Source organism: Typopeltis vanoorti, chromosome 8 (genome assembly GCF_054136105.1).
Source record: "Typopeltis vanoorti isolate ZY-2024b chromosome 8, IOZ_Tvanoo_1.0, whole genome shotgun sequence".
In the NCBI taxonomy this organism is placed as follows: domain Eukaryota; kingdom Metazoa; phylum Arthropoda; class Arachnida; order Uropygi; family Thelyphonidae; genus Typopeltis; species Typopeltis vanoorti.
The window spans coordinates 147,361,366-147,388,230 of record NC_143556.1 but is presented as its reverse complement, the minus strand read 5'-3'; the positions used below and the strand labels follow the sequence as shown (position 1 = coordinate 147,388,230).

The window sequence follows — 26,865 nt, the reverse complement described above, 5'->3', positions numbered from 1 at the left end:
ATTCTATTCCTGAATAAACACTCTCTGATATCTCTCCATCAATCCCCGTCCTATCCATTTCACCAATCGTATACCCATCCCCATGTGCTGCAATTTACCAATTTAATATTCCATGTGGTATCCTGTCAAAGGCTTTTGCAAGTCCAGCAATATCACTGTAAACCCATTACCTTTATTTAACTCAGTTGTCTTCTTCTACCCTTCACAAAACCATGCAAACCCCCCCCCCCCCCATATCAGAGGCTGTCTTATTGCTTTTTTATTTTCTGGTGGTCATTCAATCATTGGGAAGAAGAAACACGAAACACTTTCAGATAAATCCACAAGTTTCCGGAGCTTTCATTTAACTTTTTTTCACTCTAAAAGAGAACCAACATTTTCCTTCCAATCTCTACAACATCGAAACCAAAACAGCTGTTGCTAGGTGCCAGTTAAATTCAATAACAATAAAACCCCAGAATGTGTTGTTGCATTAACAACACATTCTGGTAATGCATTCCATTCACTTTTATTAGAGTAAAATAATAACAATTTCTTAATATCTTCTGGCCAAAATGTGGTGCAATTTTCAAACTTGGAAAACTATCAACTTTATGCACTGACTACATTCCCATTGCAAAATGCTGCTGAAGTTTATTTAAAACAAGAATTATGAATTGTTTTAATAATAACTACAATATCCTGCAAATTGATTTATCAACAATTTTTTACTCCCTTTGTGGAGATGAAGACAAGTAAATTTAATTGTAACAATAAATTTCATGATAGACTATTAAAAGACAACTGCATTACATTACTAATAAATGAAGGGAAAAGAAATGAAATTCATTAAAGTATCCCAATTTCTTTCCAATTTTTTTTTATCAGATGATTAAATACATAACCATCTTATAAGATGGTTAAATAACATAAGTCATCTAATTTATAAAATAAAATGTGGTGTATCTGAATGAAAGTCAGCTACTCCACACACAAGACTCCACAACCATGACATTTTTCATAAACTGTTGAAGTTTATGAAAAATGTCATGTAATTATTCTTTCTAATTTTTCCATCAATTATACAAAACCTTGACAATCTAAGCCTGATGACTGTGAAATTGTTGGGTTTTATTATTTTAATTAAATGGGTGAATTTCATTAACTGGTTAATGAAATTAATAAACTTGAGGTCTCTATACTAGAAGTTAAATGAACATTTTCTTTAGCCACTGAAATAAGACATCGATTACAATTTTTGTTATTATTAAATTGTTGATGTTAAATACAACTGAGTCATTTCTGAATTCTAGTCATATTACAACACTTGTTCAGAGAAGGAGTGATCCTCTATTATGATAATCATGAAACAAACTTGTTTTCTAGCCATTCAGCTCAAAATGAGTTTATGTCACTGAAGGATCACAACACACTTTCCTATTAATTAACGAATTAACATCATTGGTTAAAATTAATAACAATGAAGTTAGTGCAATAACTGAACAGACAGAAGACCAAATGTAAGCAAACAAAACCCTTCTACAGGGATAAATCAGAGAAGAGGAAACAGAAAAAGAGGAGTGATCCTCTATTATGATAATCATGAAACAAACTTGTTTTCTAGCCATTCAGCTTAAAATGAATTTATGTCACTGAAGGATCACAACACACTTTCCTATTAATTAACGAATTAACATCATTGGTTAAAATTAATAACAATGAAGTTAGTGCAATAACTGAACAGACAGACGACCAAACGTAAGCAAACAAAACCCTTCTACAGGGATAAATCAGAGAAGAGGAAACAGAAAAAGCAAGGTAAGATATCTGAAAGAACTTAGAATCTAGACAAGATCATTGAAAAGGAAAGATGAGGAAAAAAAAAAAGAGGATAAGCAAAAGAAATTAAAAGACTCGTTAAAAAAGAGAAATAAAATGAAAAATGGATCATGAAATGAAAATGTTTCAGTCTCAGAAGAGTTCACAGACTATGAGAAAATCCCTCCCTCCTGTGCTGCCTCATTAACAATCACCATAATATTATGGTGGTTGTTTCACCAAGAGGCATATAACTGCAGACATAACTATATAAAAACCTTAACAGATACACTCCTGTCTCACTGGAGCTCTGAAACGTCTAGCAGGGCTGAAGTGGGTGTACTTATTCATTTCTCCTTCCCTGGATCTTTCTATAATATCTAAAGAGATGCAGAATAGCAAATCATGGAAATACATACAATGGGTGGTAATAAAATTTATAAATCTATAGCTATCATACCTCTCTTTAAACTCATACACTAATGAAGCACTCACAATCATTTCTGGCAAACCAATTCCACCAATTCCCCACCTTATAAGCAAAAAATCTGGTCCTAACATCATTGCTAACCACATTCTTATACAACTTCCAGGGTGACCCCTCATTCTCTTCCTTCCTGACACATAATGAAAAAAATTCATCAGTTTTAATCTTATAAAATTTCTTTAATAACTTAGATGCTTCTATCACATCTTCTATCAAAAAATTCAGCGGCATTGAATTTTTTTGTTTTTGGCCTCCATTGAATTGTATACTGTTGATGTGATTAGGTCGCAGAGTTCATTCGCGGGCAAAGTTGAATTTCCATTGTGGTACTAGTCATCAATTTGTTTGAGCTTAGCTTCCACTGCTCATATTTTGGAGGAAAAAGTTTCGTTCATAGCACTGATGTGCTGTTCGAGGTTTTGGACTCATTTACCTATGTTCAGGAGTTGTTTTACAGAAGGGAGGCACAGCAAACAGAAAAAGGGCTGGTTGAGGTCAATAAATAGCTTGTGCACCGATTCGCCTAATTTGGTGCAGGAAGTGTGCAGCCAGTGACAACAGAACTTGCAGAATATACCTTTCTTTTTTTTTTTTTAATCTGTGGCACCAGTTTTACAGCTGCAGCATGTTGTGGGTTTGTCAGCAGTGAACGATGGTGCTGTACTGGCAAAACACAGAGTGCTTGTTCGCATTTGGCTTTTGTTGTAGCCATCTTTGCTTCATATGGTAGGCATAGCGAGCACTTACACATGGCTGATTTAAAACTGGAAAGATAGCTGATTTAATGCACTATAAGTACTTACAGGTTGTGCAGAAGTAATTCACTCCTTAGTACCAGCTGTTAGGATTTCCGTTTATTGATTAATTTCAATGAGAAACACAATAACGATAAAATGGGGGAGCACAAGTTTAGAGTAGTTTATTCACCGATGTCGCCTGGTCTGACTGAGATGTGCAATTGGAATGTGCAAGTAGTGTGAATGAATTCAAGAACAGGTATGACAGCTGGTGCAAATCTGGTGCCATAGCCTCTCTCGATGAGTTCCTGACTCCCTGAAGGTTTCTCTTAATAATAATAATAAGGGATTCCTTACAGATTACACAAAACATTATCCAATCCTTTATTCTTTAACAAGCATGCCAAAGCTATCTGGCATATCTCAACTGGCTCAAATCAAAGCTTTGCAGTCATCTACCCTGAAGACTATATTTATTAAAAAAAAAAACTCATTCTGAAGGACCAAATGCAAGAAACTTCTCTTACCCAAATGGTAGTTGGGCTTCTGGTCCCTTATCAAGGTCCCTAGGTGCAACTTCTTATATCCAGATGGTACCACTTTAACATTACCCAGAAATAAGACAGGAATTATCCTTTTATCTTTTTTATCAGATTTCTCTGACATTGAGGCATAAATCATTTTCTCTTACTCTTGGGCATATGATCATGAAATTCATGTTTCACAATCCAAGAGCAGTTCACTGGATGTCTTCTCTGATCTGATCTTTTTCAAAAAGAACATTAGAAGAACCTACATAAAAGCAAGTTTATATTATTCAGTTTATATTATATTATTTATATTATTAGATTTATCTCCTGAAAGGAGATAAATCTAAGCCATTAAACTATCTTCCTATTATCTTATTTCTGCCTTCTGGGGAAAAAATGCAGATGGTCATCAACAGCAATGATTTCACAACTTGGAGGCACATCAATTATTTTATGATCACCAACATGGATTTTACCACTCTCGCTCCAACTTTACTGACCTTTTGACAAGCCAAGGAAAGTTCTGAAATAAATAAATAAATAAATGAAATAAATTATCTATAAGCTGTCATCCTATGGTCTGTCTTTTATCCTTTGCAAATGAAATGTCAGTTTCCTCTCTTCAGATTTCTCCACCAATACCACTGTACACAGCTCTGTACTATTTTCTATGCCCTTCCTCCTACTATAAATTAACCTTCAAATCTTAACAATGATTTGGTTGATGAGAGTTAACTCTATTCTTTGTTTGCATTTGACAGTGATCAAGTTATGCACATTTTAAGGTGCAACTTAAATCATTGTTTAAGACATAACCAATGTCTCAAACAACGATTTTGTTATTTTCCAATTGGGTAATGGCAAACTAGTGAATTTGTATTTCTCATAAGCATAATCTAATTTCATCCACCCCCCCCCCCTCATTATCTCGGATAATACTCAAATTTTTAATGAAGATGAGATTTCTCTTCTTTGGCTAACTCCATAAAATTTGGTGTCTTACCATGCATGTCCAGTTCCCAAATCTACTGAACATTAAATAAAATTAGAATGTTGTTTTCATGTTTGGAGTGATGCACTATAAACCTTACCAAATATGTCTGTGATATCCAGAAGATGGCAGTTGGCTTATAGATGACCTCACCCCCCCCCCTCCTTATTCCAATCACTTTCTCATAGTTGCATTATGCTTTTCCTATAGGTCTTTTTATGGGAACTGCCCTAATGAACTGACCAACATCATTTCTTCATTTTTTAAGTATGTAAAAACATGAACAGCACTAGTCAATACAAACAGTTCAGTTTCAAATTTACCGAATCAGCTTTTCATGTTTTTTACATTCTAACTCTGTATTTTGGAACAACCTTTCTCACCAATCTTTTTCCCTATTGTAACTACATGCTCCTACACATACACTGTTGTGTTATACAGACTTTATGACCTCTGGTGTGCTGGACTGATACTGGAAAAACCCATAACTCATTAAATTCCATCCAGTTGTACCAGTATTACTACAATATATAATTTCAATGTGTTTCCTATATTAAGTCATTGCATACTGATCCTGCTGAAATAAAAACTGGGATTGTTCAACAAGACTGTATGGATTCCAAAAGACTTAATTTTATTTAAACCCATCTAGCTAGAGTTCTGGAAGAACTTGAGTACTGAAACGGACAAAACAAATCTCAATTCTTGGAATAATGATAACACCATGTTTTTTGTAGCATAAATAACTAAAAAGTAAGCTGGGCATTCTCTTGCACTTGAAGCATTACTCTCACCTACACATAGTTGTTTCATCATCATCATGTAGCCTTCCTCAGTGAGAGGGTGCAGCACCATGTCCTTCCAAGTACTCTCTGTTGGTGGCTTTCCTTTTTTTTTTTTTTTTTTCCTGATAGCCATGTGATCCTGTCCATGATCTTATATCTTCAAACCATGTTCTTCATTTTTTACTACTTGATCCCTTTCCCATAATTTTTCCTTCTAAAACTGTTAGTATCCCTCTGTCTAGCTGAACCTCTCAGTACATGTCCTGCAAATCTCATCTATATCTGGATCATTTTACGTATAAAGATTTCTGTGTTCTCATTCTCTGTAGAACATCTATATTTGTTGCATAATCTGTCCATGAGATTTTCAGAGCTCTCCTATAGCACCACATTTCAAAGGCCATTATCTGTTGTCTTACTCTCTTCTTGAATACCCAAGAGTCTCACTTCCATATATGAAAACTGACCACACTAATGCTCTTATCATTCTTTTCTTTGTCTCGATACTCACAGAACTTCTGAGCAGACCTTTATTTTTCCAGAAGGCAACTTTAGCTATGGTTGTTCTTTCTTTTTATTTTTTTTATCTTGCTTTCCATCTGCAGTAAAATAAGTGCCTAAATATTTGTATTCTGTTGTATGTTCAATTTTCATATAGTTTATGAATATTTATGAAAAAGAAAATCTTCTTTGTATCTATTAAATTTAATGAATTGACAAAAAAACATTACAGGCAGAGTTAATTACAATACTATCAACAAGATTTACTCAAAATAACCACCATTAGCATCGATCACAGCTTCAATTCTGCTTCGGAACCTCGAACAAGCTGATGCTACAGTCTCCCTGGGAAGGGCCGCAAAAACTGTTTTAATTTTATCCATTAACTGGGCTTTTGTATTACTGGAAGTGCGATTGGTGTCTTTTTCAACTGCGCCCCATACAAAATAATCCATGGGGTTAAGGTCTGGGGAGTTTGGAGGCCAAACATTTGGACTGGTGAAGTCGTAGAAATTTTCAGACAACCATTTTTGACTTTTCCCAGAGGTGTGGCAAGGGGCCGAATCCTGCTGCCATACATACGGCCTACCATTGGCTACCCTTGTTATCCAGGGCTTGACTACAGTTAGCAACTCCACGAACAAAGCCCGAATTCCAATGCCAGGGTTCTTCAACACCTGTTCCTGCAGATTTGCGAGGAATTCTGCTGTACGAATACAATCAGATCGTCTGCTAGGGATCTTTCTTCTTGCTACATCCTCGTAGTCACCATTGCAAGTCTCTAGTTCATGCCTGATTGTTTTTACTGTATTCAGGGAGCATTGGGCAGCAGTCGTAATATCCTTATTTTGATGGCGGGCACGAATCATCATGATACAAGTTATTCTCTTCCATGATTCAGGTGGGTTCCAGCTATCCATCCTTTCTGACATCTTGTATATGAATGAAGGGTCCAAACTTTTAAATGAAGAGAAGTGTGTGTTAATACATGTAACTTACGGAAAAATATAATTAATTATAAATATGTCAAATTTATCCCGAACACCCTGTATATCTAATCCAAACTCTTTACCTTCTTCAGTTAGAAGCTGAAGTAATTTGATTCATTTGTTTCTATTTTCTGCTATTAGAATGGTATCGTCAGCATATCTAAGATTGTTGTATTTTATACCATTGATACTGATTCCTATTTTTTCGTTTTTCAATCATTTTCATCACTGTTTCACTATATATATTAAATAAATTTGGTGAAAGGATAAGAGTTAGCCTTGTCTAACTCCTGTTTTTATTTTCACTTCAAAAGTCTCAGAGTTAAACAGCTGCATTTTTTATTTGGTGTAAATTATTTTTATAATCTTAAGAAATCTTAATCTTTATGTCTTATTTATCTAATATATATTGAACATTTTATTATATTTTACCTAGCTGAAGGTCTTCTGAAAGTCTACGAAGCATATGTATATATTCCTATTTCTTTCAAGTGATCTTTATATTAGTATTTTTAGTTCCAAGATAACATTAATGGCTCCCATTTCTCTTCTGAAGCATTTCTGTTATTCACTCAATTCATCGATTAAGGCTCTTTCAATTTCTTTGTTAACAATGGTTAAAATAATTTTAGATGTATGGGATAATAGGCTTGCAGTTCTGTAATCCAATCCTTGCAATTTTGTGCATTATTTTTCTTTGAAATTGGTTTGCAGATAAATAGCTGTAAAAACTTCAGGTAATTCTATTTGTTTATAGATGTCCTGAATGGAATCCACTATAGTTGGTATTATAGACTGCCAAAGCTTTCAGCAGTTCAGCCTAAATATTATCACACCCAGGGGATTTATTATTAGGAGGATTCTTAATTATGTGTTGTATCTCTTTTCTTGTTGGTAGAGCGATATCTGTTGCTACGTTTAACTTAAGGTGTCGTAAGTCTCCATGATGATGGTAACATGATAGGTGATTTACGACACCTTAAGTATACTCCATTTACGACATCTTAAGTTATATGTGTCCCCTGGGTGGTGCTAAATGAGCAACAGCGATAGGCAGCCAGTCCATCCTAAGGATCTCCTGGCCAATTTCATGATGTCTACTGAATATAGTGACTTATAGAAACCAGAATTTAGAAACATTGGCCCTATTTGTTATTTAAATATTGAATCTATTAGCAAAGCCAAATGCAATTATTTATCGAAATTATTGTTAACCAACAATGTTGATGTGATTGCTGTCCAGGAAACACGTGCTGCTGATCCTGAACAGCTCCTTAAAAGAGGTCGCATTCTGGGTTCCACTGTTATTGGTGCAACTTATCACGAAGTATATGGAATAGCAACGTACGTGCGAAATCGTCTTAAAGAAGTTTATCTTCTATCTCAAAATAATGAAGAAAACATACATATATACAGTAGTGATAAAAGTTCAAGATATTACAATTACAAATATTTATAAGCCACCTGGATCACCTTGGCCGGAAAAAAATTATTCCTATTGCTGAACATCCCGCAATTTATGTTGGGAACTTTAATAGTCACCATGAACAGTGGAATTATGCTCAAAACAATGAATGTGGTGAAAAACTTGCTGAATGGATCGAACTAAATAATCTTCACTTAGTGTTTGATGCCAAAGACAAAGGCACTTTTAGATTTGTGGTCTGGAAAAGAGACTATAACCCTGATTTATGTCTTGTGAGCAAAAATAATTCAGGTCACCCTATGCGAAATTTGAGAAGGGTTTGACTTTCCTCACAGTCAACATAGACCGGTATTAATTGACATTGGTATTTCTATTCCACGCTGGAATTTTAAAAAGGCTGACTGGAATAAATACGCAAATGAATTTGACAAATGTATTCACTGGATATCTCCAATAAGTAGTCATTTTCATCAATTTACAGGTGTAGTCCTGCTTGCTGCCAAGAAAAGTATTCCTACAGGTATTAGGCATAACTATATACATGGTGGAGCGAAGAATGTGAATTACTTTATAATGAATATCAGATAAACAACAACCCAAAAACAGCAGACGAACTTCTAGAAAACTTGGATATATCCTGAAGGAAAAAATGGATAAATACAGTTGAAGGTATAGATTTGACTCATTCCAGCCGTAAAGCTTGGAGCCTTTTTAGGAAACTAGGTGGTAGTGCTCCATTGATTAAAGAACAACCAAGAATCACCCCAGATCAACTAGCTATACATATTGTTAATGCATCACGTGCCCCAATCAATAAAAAGCATACGAGATATATTAAGAGAAAATTAAAAGAATTTAGCAAGTCTTCACCTATAACTTCAAATTTTGCACACCCTTTTATGCAGCAAGAAGTCAGCAGCCTTAAAGGAATTAAAGCCTGGTAAGGCTCCTGGTTTTGATAACATTCATCCAGAATTTTTGATTAATCTGGGAACAAATACAAGATTATGGTTAACTAAGTTCTATACTCACATTCTTACTACTGGTAAACTTTCCACTATTTTTAAAAAAGCAAAAATACTTTCAATTTTAAAGTCTGGTAAGCCTAATCATAAACCGGAAAGTTACTAACCTATTACTCTCCTTAGTTGTTGTTATAAACTGTTTATTATTATTATTATTATTGCATAACACCTCCAGGGAGTCCAAAGACTCATCGAGGGGGGGCACCTACTCTACTACTCTGTCTCCACCAACCGCAACTACCTTCATCATCTACGCCAATGGCATCTACTACCAATGTTTGTGATTGTCTTTCAAGACAATCACAAACATCCATATCCAAGGTGAGATTCGAACCTGCAGCCTTCTGATTGGAAAGCGGATACGATAATCACTTGGCCAACCAGGCTAGCTCTTTGAAAGACTTATTTATAATAGGATAGGCTCCACTATTTTTAAATATGTCCTAATAGAACAAGCTGGCTTCAAACCAAATCGTGGGTGTTGTGACCAGATTCTCTCTTCAGTAACTCACATAGAAGCAGGTTTTCAAAAAGCTTTAAAAACATCAGCAGCATTTATTCATTTGTCAGCAGCCTTCGACACCATCTAGATACAAGGCCTTCTGTATAAATTATATAAAATTACCCCATGTAGTACAATAGTCCATATTATTAACAATATGCTAAGAGATAGAAGATTTATAGTGGCTATAGGTAATAAAACTAGCAGCAAAAGAAAGTTAAATAATGGATTGCCACAGGGATCCGTTTTATCCCCCTTATTATTCAATCTGCATATATCTGATCTTCCCGTCACTACATCAAGGAAATTTTGTTATGCCGATGATATAGCAATAACTATACAGCATAAATCATACAGAAGAAATTCTAAAAGCTGACTTAACTATACTGGATGAATATTTTAATAGATGGAGACTCTGTTTAAATAGGAACAAAACAGTAACATCTTGTTTTCATCTAAATAATAACTTCGCAAATGTGGAACTAAAAAATTGAATTGAACAACACTGCACTTCCATATAATAAATTTCCTAAGTACTTGGGAGTCACACTTGACCATTCTCTCACTTTCAGGCAACATCTTTCAAACTTGGCATACAAACTAAGGGCACAATAATAATAATATTCTACTGAGACTCTGTAATACTATCCAGGGTTCAAGAGCCTCTACTCTTCGGACAACAGCCTTCAGACCTGAGAATACCCTTGCTTTGGTATTCTTAAGTGCTGAATATTGTGCTCCTGTGTGGCTAAATAGCCCACACACAAGGATTATCAATTCTCAATTGAATAATACCTTAAGATTAATTACAGGCTCTACTAGATCGACTCCAACATATTGGTTACCTCTTTTAGCAGGCATTATCCCTACAGAACTACGTAGATCGAATTCTTTAGTCCATAAATTTCAAAAAATTGCTTGTAATCCAAATCTACCTATTCAACAGGATCTCCCAACTCTTAACGTCAATAGATTGAAATCTCGCCATCCATAACTACGAGCAGCAGAAGAACTAGTGCTAAATAATTTTAATCCTTTATCAAAGTGGGAGGAAAAATGGAAGGAAAATACGAAAGAACATTTGCATAACATCTTTAAAGGTGATTAAATCATTACAGGATCGGATCTACCTCACAAAACCTGGACAGTACTAAATAGAATTTGGACAAACATGGATATGTGGGGATACTCTCTATAAACGGAACAGACAATCATCTCCAGAATGTGACTGTGGTGCTCCATGACAGACTATGCAATATATTGTAAAAGATTGCACCTTCCGTGCTTATCAGAATGACTGGAATGACTTTTTACAAGTGGCTCCTGAAGCTGTGACCTGGATTACAAACTTAGATCTGAATTTATGATACATATGTTTTTTTCTTATTATAACATAATAAGAAAAAAACATATTCTAAGTTAAAAACTTAGAAGGAAAGCATAGATCTAATCCAAGGAATTTGAAAATTAAAATAAAATAAATAACAAATTCCTTGGATTAGATCTATGCTTTCCTTCTAAGTTTTTAACTTAAAATATTTTAATGTGTGAAAAGGCTTATGTGTTCGTCACATATGTTGAAATTGATTTAAACGGTATTGATGCAAACACAGATTGATAAGAAAATAACTATTTATTAACTTAAAAGCCAATAATATTAGGTTAGACATGGCCAATATCCTAATCCATTCTAAGCCTCCCAAAAATAATATCCCACATAAAGAAAATGGCTCTAAAAGAGCTAAGCAATAATAACCACATTACAATAACCAAATCAGACAAAGGAAACACAATGGTAGTAATGGATACAACAGAATATGAAAGCAAAATGCACACACTTCTCCAAGACCGGTCAACATATCAAATCATAGATCAAGATCTCACCAACTCACAAAAGAATAAGGTGTGCAAGTTATTGAACAAAGTCACTTCCTGGCCAAAAGAAACAGTGAACAAACTCAAACACCCTTTCACGTTAAAATACCCAGAATATATGGAGCTCCAAAAATCCACAAACAAGGTACACCTTTACGCCCAATTTTAGACAGTATAAACAGTCCTACATATAAACTAGCTAAACATTTAGCCAAACTACTAGCCACTTGCACAAACAATTCTCTCTCTTTTGTTAAAAATTCTACCCACCTAAAAAGTATTTTAGAAAACCACACCTTAAATAGTTCAGACCTAATGGTGAGTTTTGATATCACCTCATTATTCACTAATGTACCACTGATTGAAACACTTAACTTACTAAATTCACAATTTCCCTCAGATATATTTCAGCTATTTAAATTCACGGTATAGGCAGGTTATTTTACACGAAAGGGAAAATATACAAACAATTAGATGGGACAGCTATGGGATCCTTCCCCTTTCTCCCCCTTCAACATAGAATATCTGGAAAAGCTAGCTATCAACACAGACGCTCTCAAACCTAGTCTCTGGCTACGCTATGTTGATGATGTGTTTGCTATTTGGCCACATGGCTCTGACACATTGAATACATTTTTAATGCATCTAAATAGCCAGTACCCTAAAATCCACTTTACAATGGAACTAGAAGCAATGACTGCCTGTCCTTCCTGGACACACTGATCACACATCCTCCAGAAGGTTCCTTATCATTTTCGGTTTATAGAAAACCACACATACAGGGAGATATTTACACAAACAGTCACATCATCACCCTTCTCAACAATATGGTATCTTAAAAACACTAACCCATAGAGCTAGAGCAATCAGTTCCAATGACATTGCTCTCACTGATAATTGATTGCACCACACCTTCCTAACCAATGGCTATAATCTCCATAAGACAGATAAAATACTAAATGCTACCCAGAAATCCCCCCCCCCCCACTATCTACCAGAGAAGACTACAACAAAACTATCACCATCCCGTACATTAAAGGCACATCTGAAAAGATATCTAGGGTGCTTAACAAACACCAACTGCGCACTGTATTTAAACCTTATGTGAAATTGGCAACTCTCATCCGTTCACCTAAGGACAGCTTCACTCCTTTATCACATCCAAGAGTCTATGAAGTGCCCTGTTCTTGTCATCGAGCCTACTACAGACAGACAGGAAGAACCGTGGACATCCGCCTCAGTGAAAACACAAAAAATATATCCGGCACTTTTGTTATGGCAAGTCAGGTCTGGCAGACCATGCTTTGGATACCCCAGCAAACAGGATCAATTGGAAAAAAACAAAAGTACTGAACAGAAGCTTCTACAAGTCAGAGAGGTTGTTCCTGGAATCAATAGAAGCCTTAAAACATACTCCAAACCTTAACAAGTATGGCTGTATAAATCTACCAAAGATTTGGGAGACAGTCATCCTAAGACCAAATTAATATTTATTTTTATTTTATTTTTTTTCAAACTTTGGACTATTATATTTCAAAACTTTCAAGGACTACTATATATATATATATTTTTTTTTTCCTCAAAACTTTGGACTACTGCCTTTTTTTTTTTTTTTTTTAAATTTAGATGGCACAGTATTAGGACTTGTCTTGTGTTGCACGCTGCAATTACTTATACTAGCCCCACTGTTACACCGAATTGTGGTTGTCTCGCATTTGTAACAAACTTTGTTTGTGTGCTCTGAAGATGCTGGATATAATACCAGCGAAATATAACTTTTAAGTTAATAAATAGTTATTTTCTTATCAATCTGTGTTCGCATCAATACCGTTTAAATCCAATTCAATAAAATATTTTAAATTCTTCAATCTTGTTAATATATAATGACATCATGATTCTCTTTTTTAACACCATGTTTTTGCAATGAGCTATGTATGTATGTATGCCCCTCTTACTTAAATGGTTGATGTTTAGCTGAGTTAGTATCTATAATTCTGTCCATCCTTCTCAAATCCTGTTAAAACATATTTACTATCCAGTTTCAATATCACTATTAAATACTCTTCATGTTACTCTCATATGAAATAAGCTTTCAAGATTAATAAACTATGGTTTTTGTTTAAAGTACACACTTAAAATATCCTTTTTGGAAAATAAACACCAAAAAGCACTGCTTTTACAGTACAACTCTGTTCATAATCATGTCATCAGCTCATGATATGGCATAATCAAGTAATTCCCATATCACCAACTGCCAAAAAACCATCATGCTTAACTATCCTATTTTGAAAATCCATTATAACAGGCTTCATCTAAAAAAGTCAGCAAGTAGTAACTTAATCAGAAATGATAACATGAAAGTTCATGACATCCACACGATGATGATTCACAACTCCAATGAAACATACTTGGTACTATACTACAAATGCACAACATGCATGGATATTCGTGTATTTAAAGAACAATTGAAGCAGGTCTATATTCAATCTATCCCTAAATGAGATAAATCTGAGCCATCAAAGCTATCTTCCTATTATCCTTAATTCTGTATTCTGAAGGGGAGGAATACAGAAGCCCATTATCAGCATCAACTATTTCACAATCAATACGGACTGACTTTATCACTCCCACTCCACAACAAATTTTCCTAACCAACCAAATGACTGTTTAAATAAGTTAAATTGTTAGACTGTGATAGTGTCCCCCCCCCCAATGCTAGTAGGACCTATCATATTAGTTGAAGACTGAGTTAGTTAATTTCAATTTATGCCCCTCCCTTGCATTCTTGATGAATTTCAAACTTAGCTCTTCACAACCAACCCAAGGACACACATTCTTTTGACTGTAAGGTGGAGACAAATAAGCCAAGGCAATAAACAATAGCTTATGAAAGGAAAAAAATTTGAAGATTTATATTTCTTAAGCTATATATATAAGGCTCACATGTAAAAACAGAATTGGAATTTATGGAAATAAAAGTAATGTGATAATGCAGGAGAAAGTTATTATTAGAATGTTTCAGAATATTTTATAATACTCTATGAAGATTTGGCCAACTATTTTCAATACTATCAAAAATACCTGTTCAATTCTAGTAATTGCAATTTCTCTATCTAAGCTTTGAGTCTGTCTTTCTTTAATAAGTTCATAATATAATTTTCCAGAGCAGAAAACCAGCTTTTTAACTTTCTCAGGATTCTGAATGGCTGGACCACTTTCTGGAATAATACTTTGAAATGTGGTTCCTAAAAAAATGGTTTCAATGCAATGAAAATATATTTTATAATTCATAAATGTAATTTGATCATATATTATAAACAATTAAATTTAGTAACTTGTTTTTAGTTGGAACAGTTAATGTTATTTGCCATCATGACAGTGGAAAAATTTTGCTTTTTCTGCAAGACTGTTTTACAAAATATGCTACAAAACATAAAATGTCAATGTTCATAGAAATGATCAACATTACTGCAACTTAAACACTTCAAAATTTAAAGCACCAGTAACTGCTTCCATTACCTTTCATTGCTATAAATTAAAAATGCCAAGAAATTATATTCTCGGTTTCATCCTTTATCCAAGTGTAAGCAAACAAAGTTTGAGTGTGAAGTAACTTCACAGCTGAGCTACTTGATGTAGAGGCTAATGACTTCACATCACTTGCCTTAGTATCCCATAATGCAAAGCACATATCCTTATGGACAAGTATAATGCTATGCATTATGGGAAGGGCAACTACAGACCAGTTTTGAATCTTTAGTGATATCTCATCAGTGGGGCAAAATCCAAAAGTGATACCAAGGTCAAAGTAATTTTGCAAAGGCATTTGACAGGGTGCCACATGATAAGCTGATATTTAAGTTGCAGCACATGGGTTTAGATGTCGGGTTAGTCAGCTCAATTCAGGATTGGCTGTCTGATAGGTATCAGAGAGTTGTGTATGGTGGGGCAGTATCCAGGAGGCAGAAGGTTACAAGTGGAGTCCCACAGAGCTCAGTACTGGGACCTGTATTGTTTAACCATTATATCAATGACACTGTCAATGGATTGCAGTGGGATATTCAATTGTTTGCAGATGCAGAAGCCCTGCAAGAGGATTTGAATAAACTAGACAGATGGGCAAATGAATGGGGGTATCGGTTTAAAGCAGCACAATGTAAATATCTTGAAGTTTGGGATATATTGATGGAAGGATGCATATTGATTGGAGGAGTTGTACTGGAGGAAGTAGGGGAAAGACGAGAGATCTAGGGGTGATGATTGATAGAAAACTGAAATTCAGGAAATATATTGCAAAGGTGGTGAAGGTAACCCAGAGGATTGCTGCAATACTGCAAAGGATGCTGACCTGCAGAGATAAATAGTTATCATTCCATCGTATAAGCCCCTGATCAGACCACACGTAGACTATTGTTCTCAAATTTGTCCCCAGGATTTGAATGGGATAAATTAACTGTAGAATGCATACAGAGGCAGATAATAAAGATGGTTTCAGGACTGTACAATATTAGGTACAGTCAATGATTGAGAGGTAGTTACAGGGTTGACACTGAGGAGTTCTTTCGCTTGGTGGAACAGAGGGAAGGAGTGATGACAAGGGGGCCATTCCTGGAACTGTGAGCAAGAGGGTGAGGAGTGGTTTTTTCTTTGCATGGAGGGTGGTTGAACTGTGGAATGCATTGCCTGATAGAACGGTGAGAGGAAGAACGGTCAATAAGTTCAAGGAGTGGTACGATAGACTGTGTTTCCTAGGAAGGACCCACGATGAGTCTTTTGACTCCATGGAGGCCTGAATAATAATAACAATAATTATTATTATACACATCTGTGAGGATATGTGTTTAGCATTATGGGATACTAAGGCAAGTGATGTGAAGTCATTAGCCTCTATACACGAGTTGCCCAGTTGTGAAGTTACTTCACGTGCAAAATTTGTTTGCTTACAATTAGATAAAGGATTAAACCAAAAGTATAATTTCTTGGCATCTTTAATTTATAATATAACCAAGTGAAAAAACTTGCAACATCTATCTCTAATCAGAGTATTTTAATAAAGTGTGATGCCTTTTGGTTACTTGTATATAAAAATATGACTTCTGCATTACTTCAAATTGGTATCACTTCTTGGTAGTGACACTTCCCATAATGCATAGCATTATACATGTCTGTAAGGATATGTATGTTGCATTACGGGACATTAAGGCAAGTGATGCGAACTCATTAGCCTGTATATACAAGTAGCCCTGTTGTGAAGTTACTTCAAGCACAGACATTGTTTGTTTACACTTATATTACACTTGCACTTAGTAATTTCTTGATATCTTTAATTTATAGTATAACCAACAGGAAAGAAATGTTCAATATCTTTCATTGCTTCTTGCAACATAACTATAAAAATAAATTAATCAATTTTTGTAACTCTGCCAGGGAAAAAATTGCAAGTGAATTTAATCTACAGAAGAGCATTAAGGAGATGGAGAGAGAGAAAAAAAAATTTTGGCGCAGAAAAATCTCAGTATGTTGCAATTATTTTTTAATATATCAAAATGTATTGCATAAATTCCTCTTTCCAAAGATATCCAAAGACAAATATATCTCAGAAATCACTGGTGTTATTTTGTAGTCAACATCAATTTAATCAGAATTACCAAATGTCCAATTTTTTTAGCTGCATTAAATGATGATGAATAACAAGGTTAACAATGGCTGTGTTGACATTCTTCCAAGAATAATTCTGATAAGAAGTTCTTTCAACTTTGTGATCTGGAGAGTTATGCAGATATGAACCAGATCAAATATGATTCCTAAATTCTTTTAAAAGAGCAAACATTAAACACAATAAATAACTAATAAAAATAGAAAATATTTTGTACTAAAATTAACAGTACATAATCGACATGTAGAACTAAGAATACCATGGACTGCAAAGCAAACCAATAAATTAGTGATAGACAGAATGAAGTCAGTTGCTCCCTCGAAGCTATGATCATCAAGCAAAAGTTGTCATACTTTGGACATATTATGCGAGCAAATGACAGTCTGGAGAAGATGCTTGCTAAAGTTGATATAAGTAGGAGAAGAGGAAGACCAAGAATTAGATGGGTGGATGGAGTTAAAGAAGCAACAGGAATGCACCTCGATATTCTGAAAGATATGGCTAGGGACAGATCTGAATGGAGAGTGTAAGTTTATAGAATCACCAGGAATTGAAAATGACTCAATGAAATTTAACAAAAAGGACTTCAGAAGTTTCTTTAAAGAGATGTTCCTATTTAAAACTGCTTCTATGGAGAAAGCAAGTTTCATTCCAAAGGATACTGTGTTATCCATATAGATTTTTGAGGTTTAAGATATTCAATGTAATATTGATGTTTGTTAAATTTTTTTCCAGAGGATGCTCCTTCTAAAGATACATTACCTTCACAAGGAATCTAGTAAAAAGCCAGAGATATAGGCAAAAGTTTATCTTATGCAGACAGTGTGAGATTAAAAATTTTCTTGATATAAAAATATAGGTATGAGTTGAAACTTCAAGATTCAGCCTATAGGTTCTGAGACATCAGAAATATATGGGATTGGAACTGTGTTCTAATGAAGTATCCTTCAGTGTAGAAATGTAGAAGTCAATTATCCACAGAATTTGATGAGACTTGTAGCCATTTGATTTCATTAAAGTTTTGACAATGAGAAGCTCTTATTATAAGGATGAAGAAGTTATGTACTCTATTAATTAATAATTTAATAGTTCTAATTTTTTGGGAAGTGTGAAGGGCAAGACCTTTGATGCATATATCTGCAATTGAGGTAGGTTTCTGATATACACTGGCTGAAAAATTATCAGAGACTGCACAAGTAAGAAGGATGCTTAAAAAAGGCAAACTTCCAGAAATATTTTTTCCATGGCGAATTGAATACATCAATGTAGGCTATTGGTTCCATGTAAGAAAGTGGTTAAGTTTATTTTCAGAATGAAACAGCTGGCACAATACCAATGAAGCTAGATGGCATCTACACAAAAAATTCAGAAAGAGGGTTGATTATGAATGGCTGAGAACAAGGTATATTTTAGATGGTTTAAATGATACACCAATATCCAAATATGTTCTATTTTGAATAATAATTGGCAGTGTTTCATAAATTTTAGGGTTTCATTATTTATTTTTGAGAACGAAGTGTGTCTGAGTGATTTTTGGTGTGAATTCTATCAGAATTATTAGTCTAAATTGGCATTTTAAATATCGCACAATGCCGGTCAGGAGGTCAATCACGCGCGAGTCGACTGGTGCTATTAGGCGAATGTCACGAAAGTCAAGTAGCATTGCAGACATAGACTTTTCAAAACTGATTCGATGTCCTGAGTATGATATGTATGCATGGCGGAATGTAAGAGATGTCTTTGTGGAGAGGGAGAGAATGAGCAAAAGACAAGATTAAGTATGGATTTGTCGTAAGTGCGATATACTGTTAGACCACGATACACATAATGCGAAACTGACTGAAAAGATCAATAGTGTACATGAACGAAACGGAAATGAAATGAAAGATTGAGAGGCTGACGGAGTGAAAGAATGTAGGAATGTAGAAGTGAAAGTTATGAAAAACCAAAATGAAACGAAAACGAGGAGAAACTGAGGGAGTGAAAGACTGCAAGGATATAGAAGTGAAAGTTACGGAAAGATTTGCGAAAAACGGAAATGAAACGAAAGTAAGAGAAACTGAGGGAGTAAAAGATGCAAAGATGTAGAAGCGAAAGTTATAGAAGAAGTTGAGAAAAACAGAAGTGAAATGAAAGTTAGAGAAACTGAAGGAGTGAAAGAATGCAAAGATGTACAAGCAAAAATTAGTGATAAGGGGGTGAAAGAAAGCATGAACGAGGAAAAGGAAGCAAAGTGCAGCTGAACGAGAGCTAACAAGATAGAGAGTGATGTCGGAATGCAAGATTAATGAAACAGATATTGGAAATGAAAAATGAAATGAAGAATATGTTGAGTGATGTTAGGCAACTAGTGGAAATTAATGAAAGTATGCAAGAAAACAATGAAAGAACAAAGAGTAAAAGCAGTGACGAGTGATTCCATGATAGCTGTATATGAAGATTCCATAATTAGGGGGGCTAGTTACTGACAGAGTCCATAAGGTGTGTTATCCGGGGTGGGAGATTGAGTAGGATAATTAAGGCATTGGACATGAGGAAAAAACGAGCGAGAGCATTAGTTGTGATTGTAGGGATGAATGATCTAACTGGGCATAAGGAGGAGTTGAGGACAAATATCAGGCGGCTATTGAGAAGAATGAAAGATAACAGAGTAGTGGGAAAGGTTGTCTTACTCAGGTATGATGATGTTGAGTTGCGACGGAGAGCCAAAATCACGAATGGTATGTTGGTGGAGCTGTGTGAGGAGAAGGGAGTGGAGTTGGGATGATGTTTGAGGGAAGAATGAAATTATACAGGTGTGATGCGTTGCATTTAAAATGACTTTGGAGTAAGTGTGCTGGAGAAAGTGAGGTTGAAAAGTATAGTGTGTGGAAGTACAGTGTGTGATGAGTTCCAGAGATCAGAAGGAAGAGATGAAGAGAAAAATCAGGAGTTTTGTACTGAAGAGACAGCAGTGCTTGGCAGTGGTGTGAGAGGGAACAGAAAACGGGAATACAAGAGGAACATGGAAACGGGGGGGGGGGGAACTCGGGTGGACAGAGAGGGTGAATATTAAAAGTGGCAGTGAACGTGTGTATGACGATGGAGTATATTGCAATGTGGGGAGAAGTGGAGACTGAGGGGGTATATGTAGTAAGTGGTGATAAAGGTGATTCGGTAGGTGTTGTGGGGAAATCACTTGGATAGGACTGGCTATAGACCTAAAAATGAACTGTTGCATTTGTATACAAATGCCAGAAGTATCAGAAATAAAGGGGATGAAAGTGTTTCAGTGATTGGGTTTATTTGCTCCAAAATCATTGGAATAAGTGAAAGATGGTTTTGAATAAACACGATATAGTAACAGGAATAGAAATGGAAAGGTAAAGTATTTTTTGTGAGGATAGAAAGGGCAGGAAGGGAGAGGGAGTGCTGCCGATGATAACAGGGGAATTAAGTCCACATAAGGTAGACATGAAAGGGGGAAGTAGTGGCAATGGTTATGAGGCAGTGTGGTGAAACATGGAGGTTGAGAGGAAGACATATTTAGTTGGATGTTGCTATAGGCCTGGAAATGTGATGAAGAAGAAATGTATAAACAACTTGGATTAGTGAACAAAGGAAGGGTTATTATTATGGGTGATTTTAATTATGGCAGCGTAGATTGGAATGAAGAGATAGCATTTGGGAATAAGGAAAGTGAATTTCTCGAGTTCATGAGAGATAACTATCTCAGGCAGCATGTAAAGAAAGGCACATGAGGATCAAGAGTTCTAGATCTCATCATTTCATCAGAGGATGTAATTGTTAGAGGGGGTTTCACATTTTCCTCCAGTTGGTGAAAGTGATCATGAAGTGATCACCTGTGTTGTGGCTAGTCATATGCAGGCTTTTGCGAGGAAAGGATATATATGGAATTATAAGGCTGGTGATTATGACAAGCTTAGGAGACAACTTCCAGCTATAACATGGAACGAGGAGTTGAGCGTAAGGAAATAAATGCTGCATAGGAACTTACAATGAAATGCATAACAGCATCAATGTACGAATGTATCCCAAAGGCCAACAATCCTGAATAAGGTTGGTGTAAAATGGATGAATGTGGAGCTTAAGCATGAAATCTGGAAAAAGAAAGTACTTTGGAGGAAGTATACAAGATGAATAATGGTAATCAGTTACATGAAGAATATATAGAACAAGCCAGTAGAGTGACTCAGTTAGTAAGGAAAACAAAAGTAGAGTATGAGCAGAAATTGGCAAATCAGGCTAAGAAAAACCCCAGAGAGGTTTTTTTAGATATGTGGCAAGAAGAAGGAAGAATGATCATGGCAAGATAAAGTTAAGGAATGAAAGTGGTAGAATGGTAACTGTTGCAGAAAACATTGTTGAGGTATATTCAGTGATCAATTTATAAGTGTGTTTCATCCTGATCATGAGGAATATTTCCTCATGATCAGGATGATCATGATCCTGATCATATTTCATCCTGATGGAATCATGAGGAACTTAAGGACATAGCAGAGGATAGCTTAATTGTGAGTGAGCAAGAGGTATTTGAGGAAATAAATAACTTTGATGTTAATAAGGTGATAGGATTTGAAGAAATATCACCGCACATCTTAAAAAAATGTTCCAGGGAACTGGCAATAGCATTGGCATGCCTGTTTAACAAGAGTTTTGCAACATCAGAGGTTCCAAGGGAGTGGAAGGAGGGTTAACGTTGTTCCACTTCATAAAGGAGGTGATAAGGCTTCAAATTATAGATCAGTCTGTATATCTAGAGTTGGGGTGAAAGGCCTGAAGAGATTGGTGAGAAGTAGGATACAGAAATGGGTTGATAACAGCAGTATTCTCTGTGGTTATCAGCATGGGTTTGTTAATGGGAGATCAAGTTTCACTAACTTATGTACTATAACAAGGTGACAAATACCTTGAACAGAGGAGATGCATATACAGTAGTGTACTTGGATTTTGCAAATAAGATTGATGAGGTTTGGGGGTGGGGGAGATAAGTAGCAAAAACATGAAGCATTAAGGAAATCTTCTTAAAGTATCCGTTTCTGTCTTGTATGAATATCACTTTGCCTTTGTCAATGCCAGTAATATTAAAATTGCAACTCATTTGAGATTTTAAAAGCTTTCAATTCTTAAAGCATTAGGAATGAAAATAGGTGATTTTTGGTTTGAAGAGAATTATGGAGGACTGAAAGTAGACTCTGCTGGCAGTCTCTGAAGGAAATGAATGCAAACCTCTCTCTAGAAGATGAAAAAGTTCATAACAGGTAACTTTCTCAGAGAAACTATATAGTCATGTCCTTTAGATAATATAGAAATTCCAGGCTGAATGAGATAACATCCAAATATATGAACAACTAATTTATCCCTGTTTGTAAAATTACCAGATGAAGTCCTAAAAAGGATAACTAGTAAACTGAACTGTTTAAGGGAATTGTAAGTTGAATTAAAAACTCATTTGTAAGATTCTAATGAAATATGAAGAACGATATATAAAAACTCCATGAAAAATGCAGTTGAAAGATAGTCCTTAAAGGAATTAAAAATCTGTTCACATATTAAGAACTCTTTGGAAATTAAAATACGTACCATGTACCTTTGTTTAAAAGTACGAAGGATTTCTTTGCTTCATTTAGCTGTAATATTAACAGAGATTTAATGGCCCTAATATAAATAAAATGTACTGGACTAGTACCACAAACCTAAGCAAAATGGCTTAGTTAAACATGTGATGTCGACCAAGCACAGTCTTTTGTAAGACAACCAAACTCTTACACAAAAGTACAGTCATTATAAAATGTTTATACAAAAAGCTGCAAGACTTTCTTACATCATCCAAAATTTAAATAGATCTGGTGGTTATCCCCTGTATTATTGCTGTATCGATTTTCAATTAATTCCTAATTTATGATTTTCTTATTTTACACACACACACACACACAGTTTACTCTTTTTTTTAAAAATTAATTAAGAATTTTATTGACAGCACTGTCTTGCTTATGCTATGATAGCACTTTTTAAAATGTTTATATTATCTGTATGAGGGTGGTCTGAAAAGTTCTCAGCCTTGACCATAAATGGCAACACTATTGGCAAAAAAAAATTTCTAAGTTGGTACATCTGTTATAAACATCAGTGTGAAATTGCAAGTCATTCTATCAAGTAGTTTGTTTTATACAGCTGTCTGAAGGGAAAATGTTGTCTGTATCTCTTGAAATCGATAAAATTGAGTATCATGTGGTTATAAAATTCTTTGTAAAAGAAGGTTAACGGCAAAAGAAATTCATTCAAAGTTCATATAAGTTTATGGGCACTACTCTCCTTCATTTTTGACAATTAAGAAATGAGCTGCCGAGTTTAAATGTGGCCATACCAGCCTTGAAGATGATCCATGTGAAGGACATCCAAAAAACAGTGTAACACCACCAGAAATCACTGATCAAGTGCACGATATGGTATTGGATGATGGGCGAGTCAGAGTGCGTGAAATTGCTGAGACTATAGGCATTTTAAAAGTATATGTAGGATATATTTTGCATGAAGAATTGCAAATGAAAAAGCTTTACGCAAAATGGGTGCCATGCTTGCTCACAGCAGATCAAAAACGCACTCGAATGAAAATCTCGGAACAATGCTGGAGTGTTTTAACAAGAATAAACTGATTTTGTGTGTTGATTTATTACTATGGATGAGATTTGGATTCACCATTACACACCAGAATCCAAACAGCAGTCAAAATAGTGGAAAGAAGTCAGTTGTTCAGTGTTGAAGGAGACAAAGTCGGTTCTGTCAGCAGGAAAGGTCTGGCATCAGTGCTTTGGGATGCTAAAGGCATTTTGTTTATTAATTATCTTGAAAAGGGTAAAACAATAACCGGGGAATATTATTCTGATCAGCAATTCGCTGATCGGAATAATAATAACCAGACTAGATGAAAAAATTTGTGAGAAAAGAACTTTTTGCAGAAGAAAAAAAAATCACCTTTCGTCAGGACAATGCACCTGCCCACAAAGGTGGTTTTCACAATGGGGAAATTAAGAGATCTGTACTGTGAATTGTTGGAACATCCACCCTATTCCCCAGATTTGGCTCCCTCTTCTATCTCTTCCCAAAATTAAACTCTTCCTCACTGGTCAGTGTTTTTGTTCGAATGAAGAGGTGATTGCAGCTGTAGAGGGGTATTTTGAGATCTTACTGAGAACCACTACAGGGACGGGATAATGGCGCTGGAGCATTGCTAGAATAAATGTATTATTCTTAAGGGAGATTATGTTGAAAAATAAAAATAATTTTGAAATTATAAATTTGTTTTTTCATTGTTAGGCCAAGAACTTTTCAGACCCCTCGTATTTGAATTGGGTTAAACTGCCCATTGTCGCTGCTGAAGATGCATTCAATACTAAGGCGAAAATTTTGTACTATTAAAACAGTTTTCATCAAAGTTATTTTTTATGTCTCATATTTTATACAATACGGCTTGTTCTTCCACAAGTTTCTCTTAGCCTCTTTTCATGCTTGCAAAAATCTTGAATACTCAGTAGGGAAATTAATCTGGTTCTCACATTTCAATATTTTTATTTCAATTTTTATAAACAAATACAACCAAGTCTGTACTCCAGTCATATGGAATTTGACCTTCCAGTCAACTCTTCTGTAAATGCATAATTCAGTTTAAGCACTGAAACTTTACATTTGATATTTGAGCATCTCTGGTCAACTATCATCTACTAAGCTGCCTTGCTACATTATAGATTACTAGGGGGCTCCGCCCACTGGCACCTGATCCCCCCGTGTTCCGGACGGGTAGGCCAGTTCTCCTTGAATTCTGACGACTCAAATTTCGAAGGGGGGGGGGTTTCTGCCCCCGGCACCTAACCCCCCTGAGTTCTGGACTGGTAAGCCGGTTCTCCTTGAATTCTGATGACTCGAATTTTGAGAACCCGAAAGGGGTCCCCCCCCCGGCACTTACGGCGCCCAATCCCCCCGAGTTCTGGACTGGTAGGCTGGTTCTCCCGAGTTTCAAAACGTTTCAAATAACTTGAAAAAAACGTGACAGAAAAATGTTACACAAAAAGGCTTATTTTATATATATAGGGTAGATTGTTGCTTTTCTTTTTCATCTCCAATAAACTGTTATGTATTTATGACTGCATTCCTGCTGAAAGTTTTCTGCTGCAGTTCTGGAACCGAGTCTCTCTCTCTCTCTCTCTTTATGAATCCCAGTCATAAAACTTTAGACAGCCCAGAATTGTTTTGAATAGTATTCTTTCCTTTGTTTTTAGATTTTTCAATAGCCTCTGAAACATTTTGTCTCATTCATAACATTTATACTCCTAGCAAAACCTGTGGAGTATTCATAACTATAAAATAACACGTATGCCACAGTAAATAACTTTTTAATATGTAAAATTTTGTCCTACATATCATACGACATTTTTAAAATTTAGTTCCTATTGTTGTTTGATAATTGCACTGATGATATCTTATGATATGTAAGATAAAGGACAAGCATATTCAGAGATATAGCAGACCACGAAGATTATAATTGCCTCATAATATCGAAAATGAAGTTTATAAAACACCAATTATAAATTTAGCTGTAACAGAGGCAACTGAGTTTGAGATATACCCTTATAAAAGAAAATGGGATGGAATATTATATATTTATTTATATTCAAATATTAAAATGATTTTTACCTTCAGTCATTTCTTGAAACGATGATTTAGCATCAGGATGGCGAAGTAATGATTTTGGTGTTAAAATTATTAACTGAAAAAAAAAAAAAAAAAAAAAAAAAAAAAAAGATAAATTGTTTAACCAAAAACAAGTATCATATAATAATGGTGTATAGAGTAATTTTTACTAATATGAATCATAATCAAAGTGATGGTTCTAATGTTAGATAATCCTCAATCTCCTAAGACCCTGTATCTTTTCTTAACCAGCAATGCAATCCCTCCAAATAAACAGGGTGCTTGGAGCAGTCCATACCTGTATTTTCAACTATACTATACTACAGTATACTATAGTTAAATAGATACTGAATACTATGCATATTCAGTATCTATTTAAAGTAGGTATTGAAAACATTAGCAGTTTATTTCATATGGTTCAACTATCCAGTGATGAAACCAAACACACTTACTTTGGAATATTACCGTGCTTTTACCTGATAGCTGTCAGTTCCATAAACACAGCATATGGTTTTCTTTCCAAACTTTAATGATAAATAAAAATTCAAAACAGTAACTTAAATAAAGAATCCACTTATCTATTCATTTATTTTGTGTGTGAACTACAGTAAACATAAGAGCATATATACAAATGATAAAATGCATACATTTAAAAGAACTGACATTTAAAAAAAAGAGTAACATAAAAATGCTACCTGCATAAAATATTATGCAGAAACATAAAATGTCAAATTTCAGTCATCCAATGACTAATATACTTTAAAGCTCTTTCATTACACTGCATTAATCTTCTTGGATACATATATTATTAATGTCTATTAGACAGCATTGCAGAAGATGTTCCATGGTTTGTGTTTCATACCATCAGCAGCTGTC

The 26,865-nt window shown here is 35.0% G+C and overlaps 1 protein-coding gene across 1 annotated transcript in view; it reads right to left on the bottom strand.

The window, feature by feature from the left end:
- LOC150104414 (2-oxoglutarate dehydrogenase complex component E1-like) overlaps window positions 1–26,865 on the bottom strand; it is a 596,096-nt gene that overhangs the window by 48,240 nt on the left and 520,991 nt on the right. The window contains exons 19-20 of the mRNA XM_090396361.1: window positions 25,993–26,065; window positions 14,727–14,890 (exon numbers count right to left, since the gene is read on the bottom strand). Coding sequence (XP_090252487.1) covers window positions 14,727–14,890; window positions 25,993–26,065 — 237 coding nt within the window. The remainder of the gene's footprint in view (window positions 1–14,726; window positions 14,891–25,992; window positions 26,066–26,865) is intronic.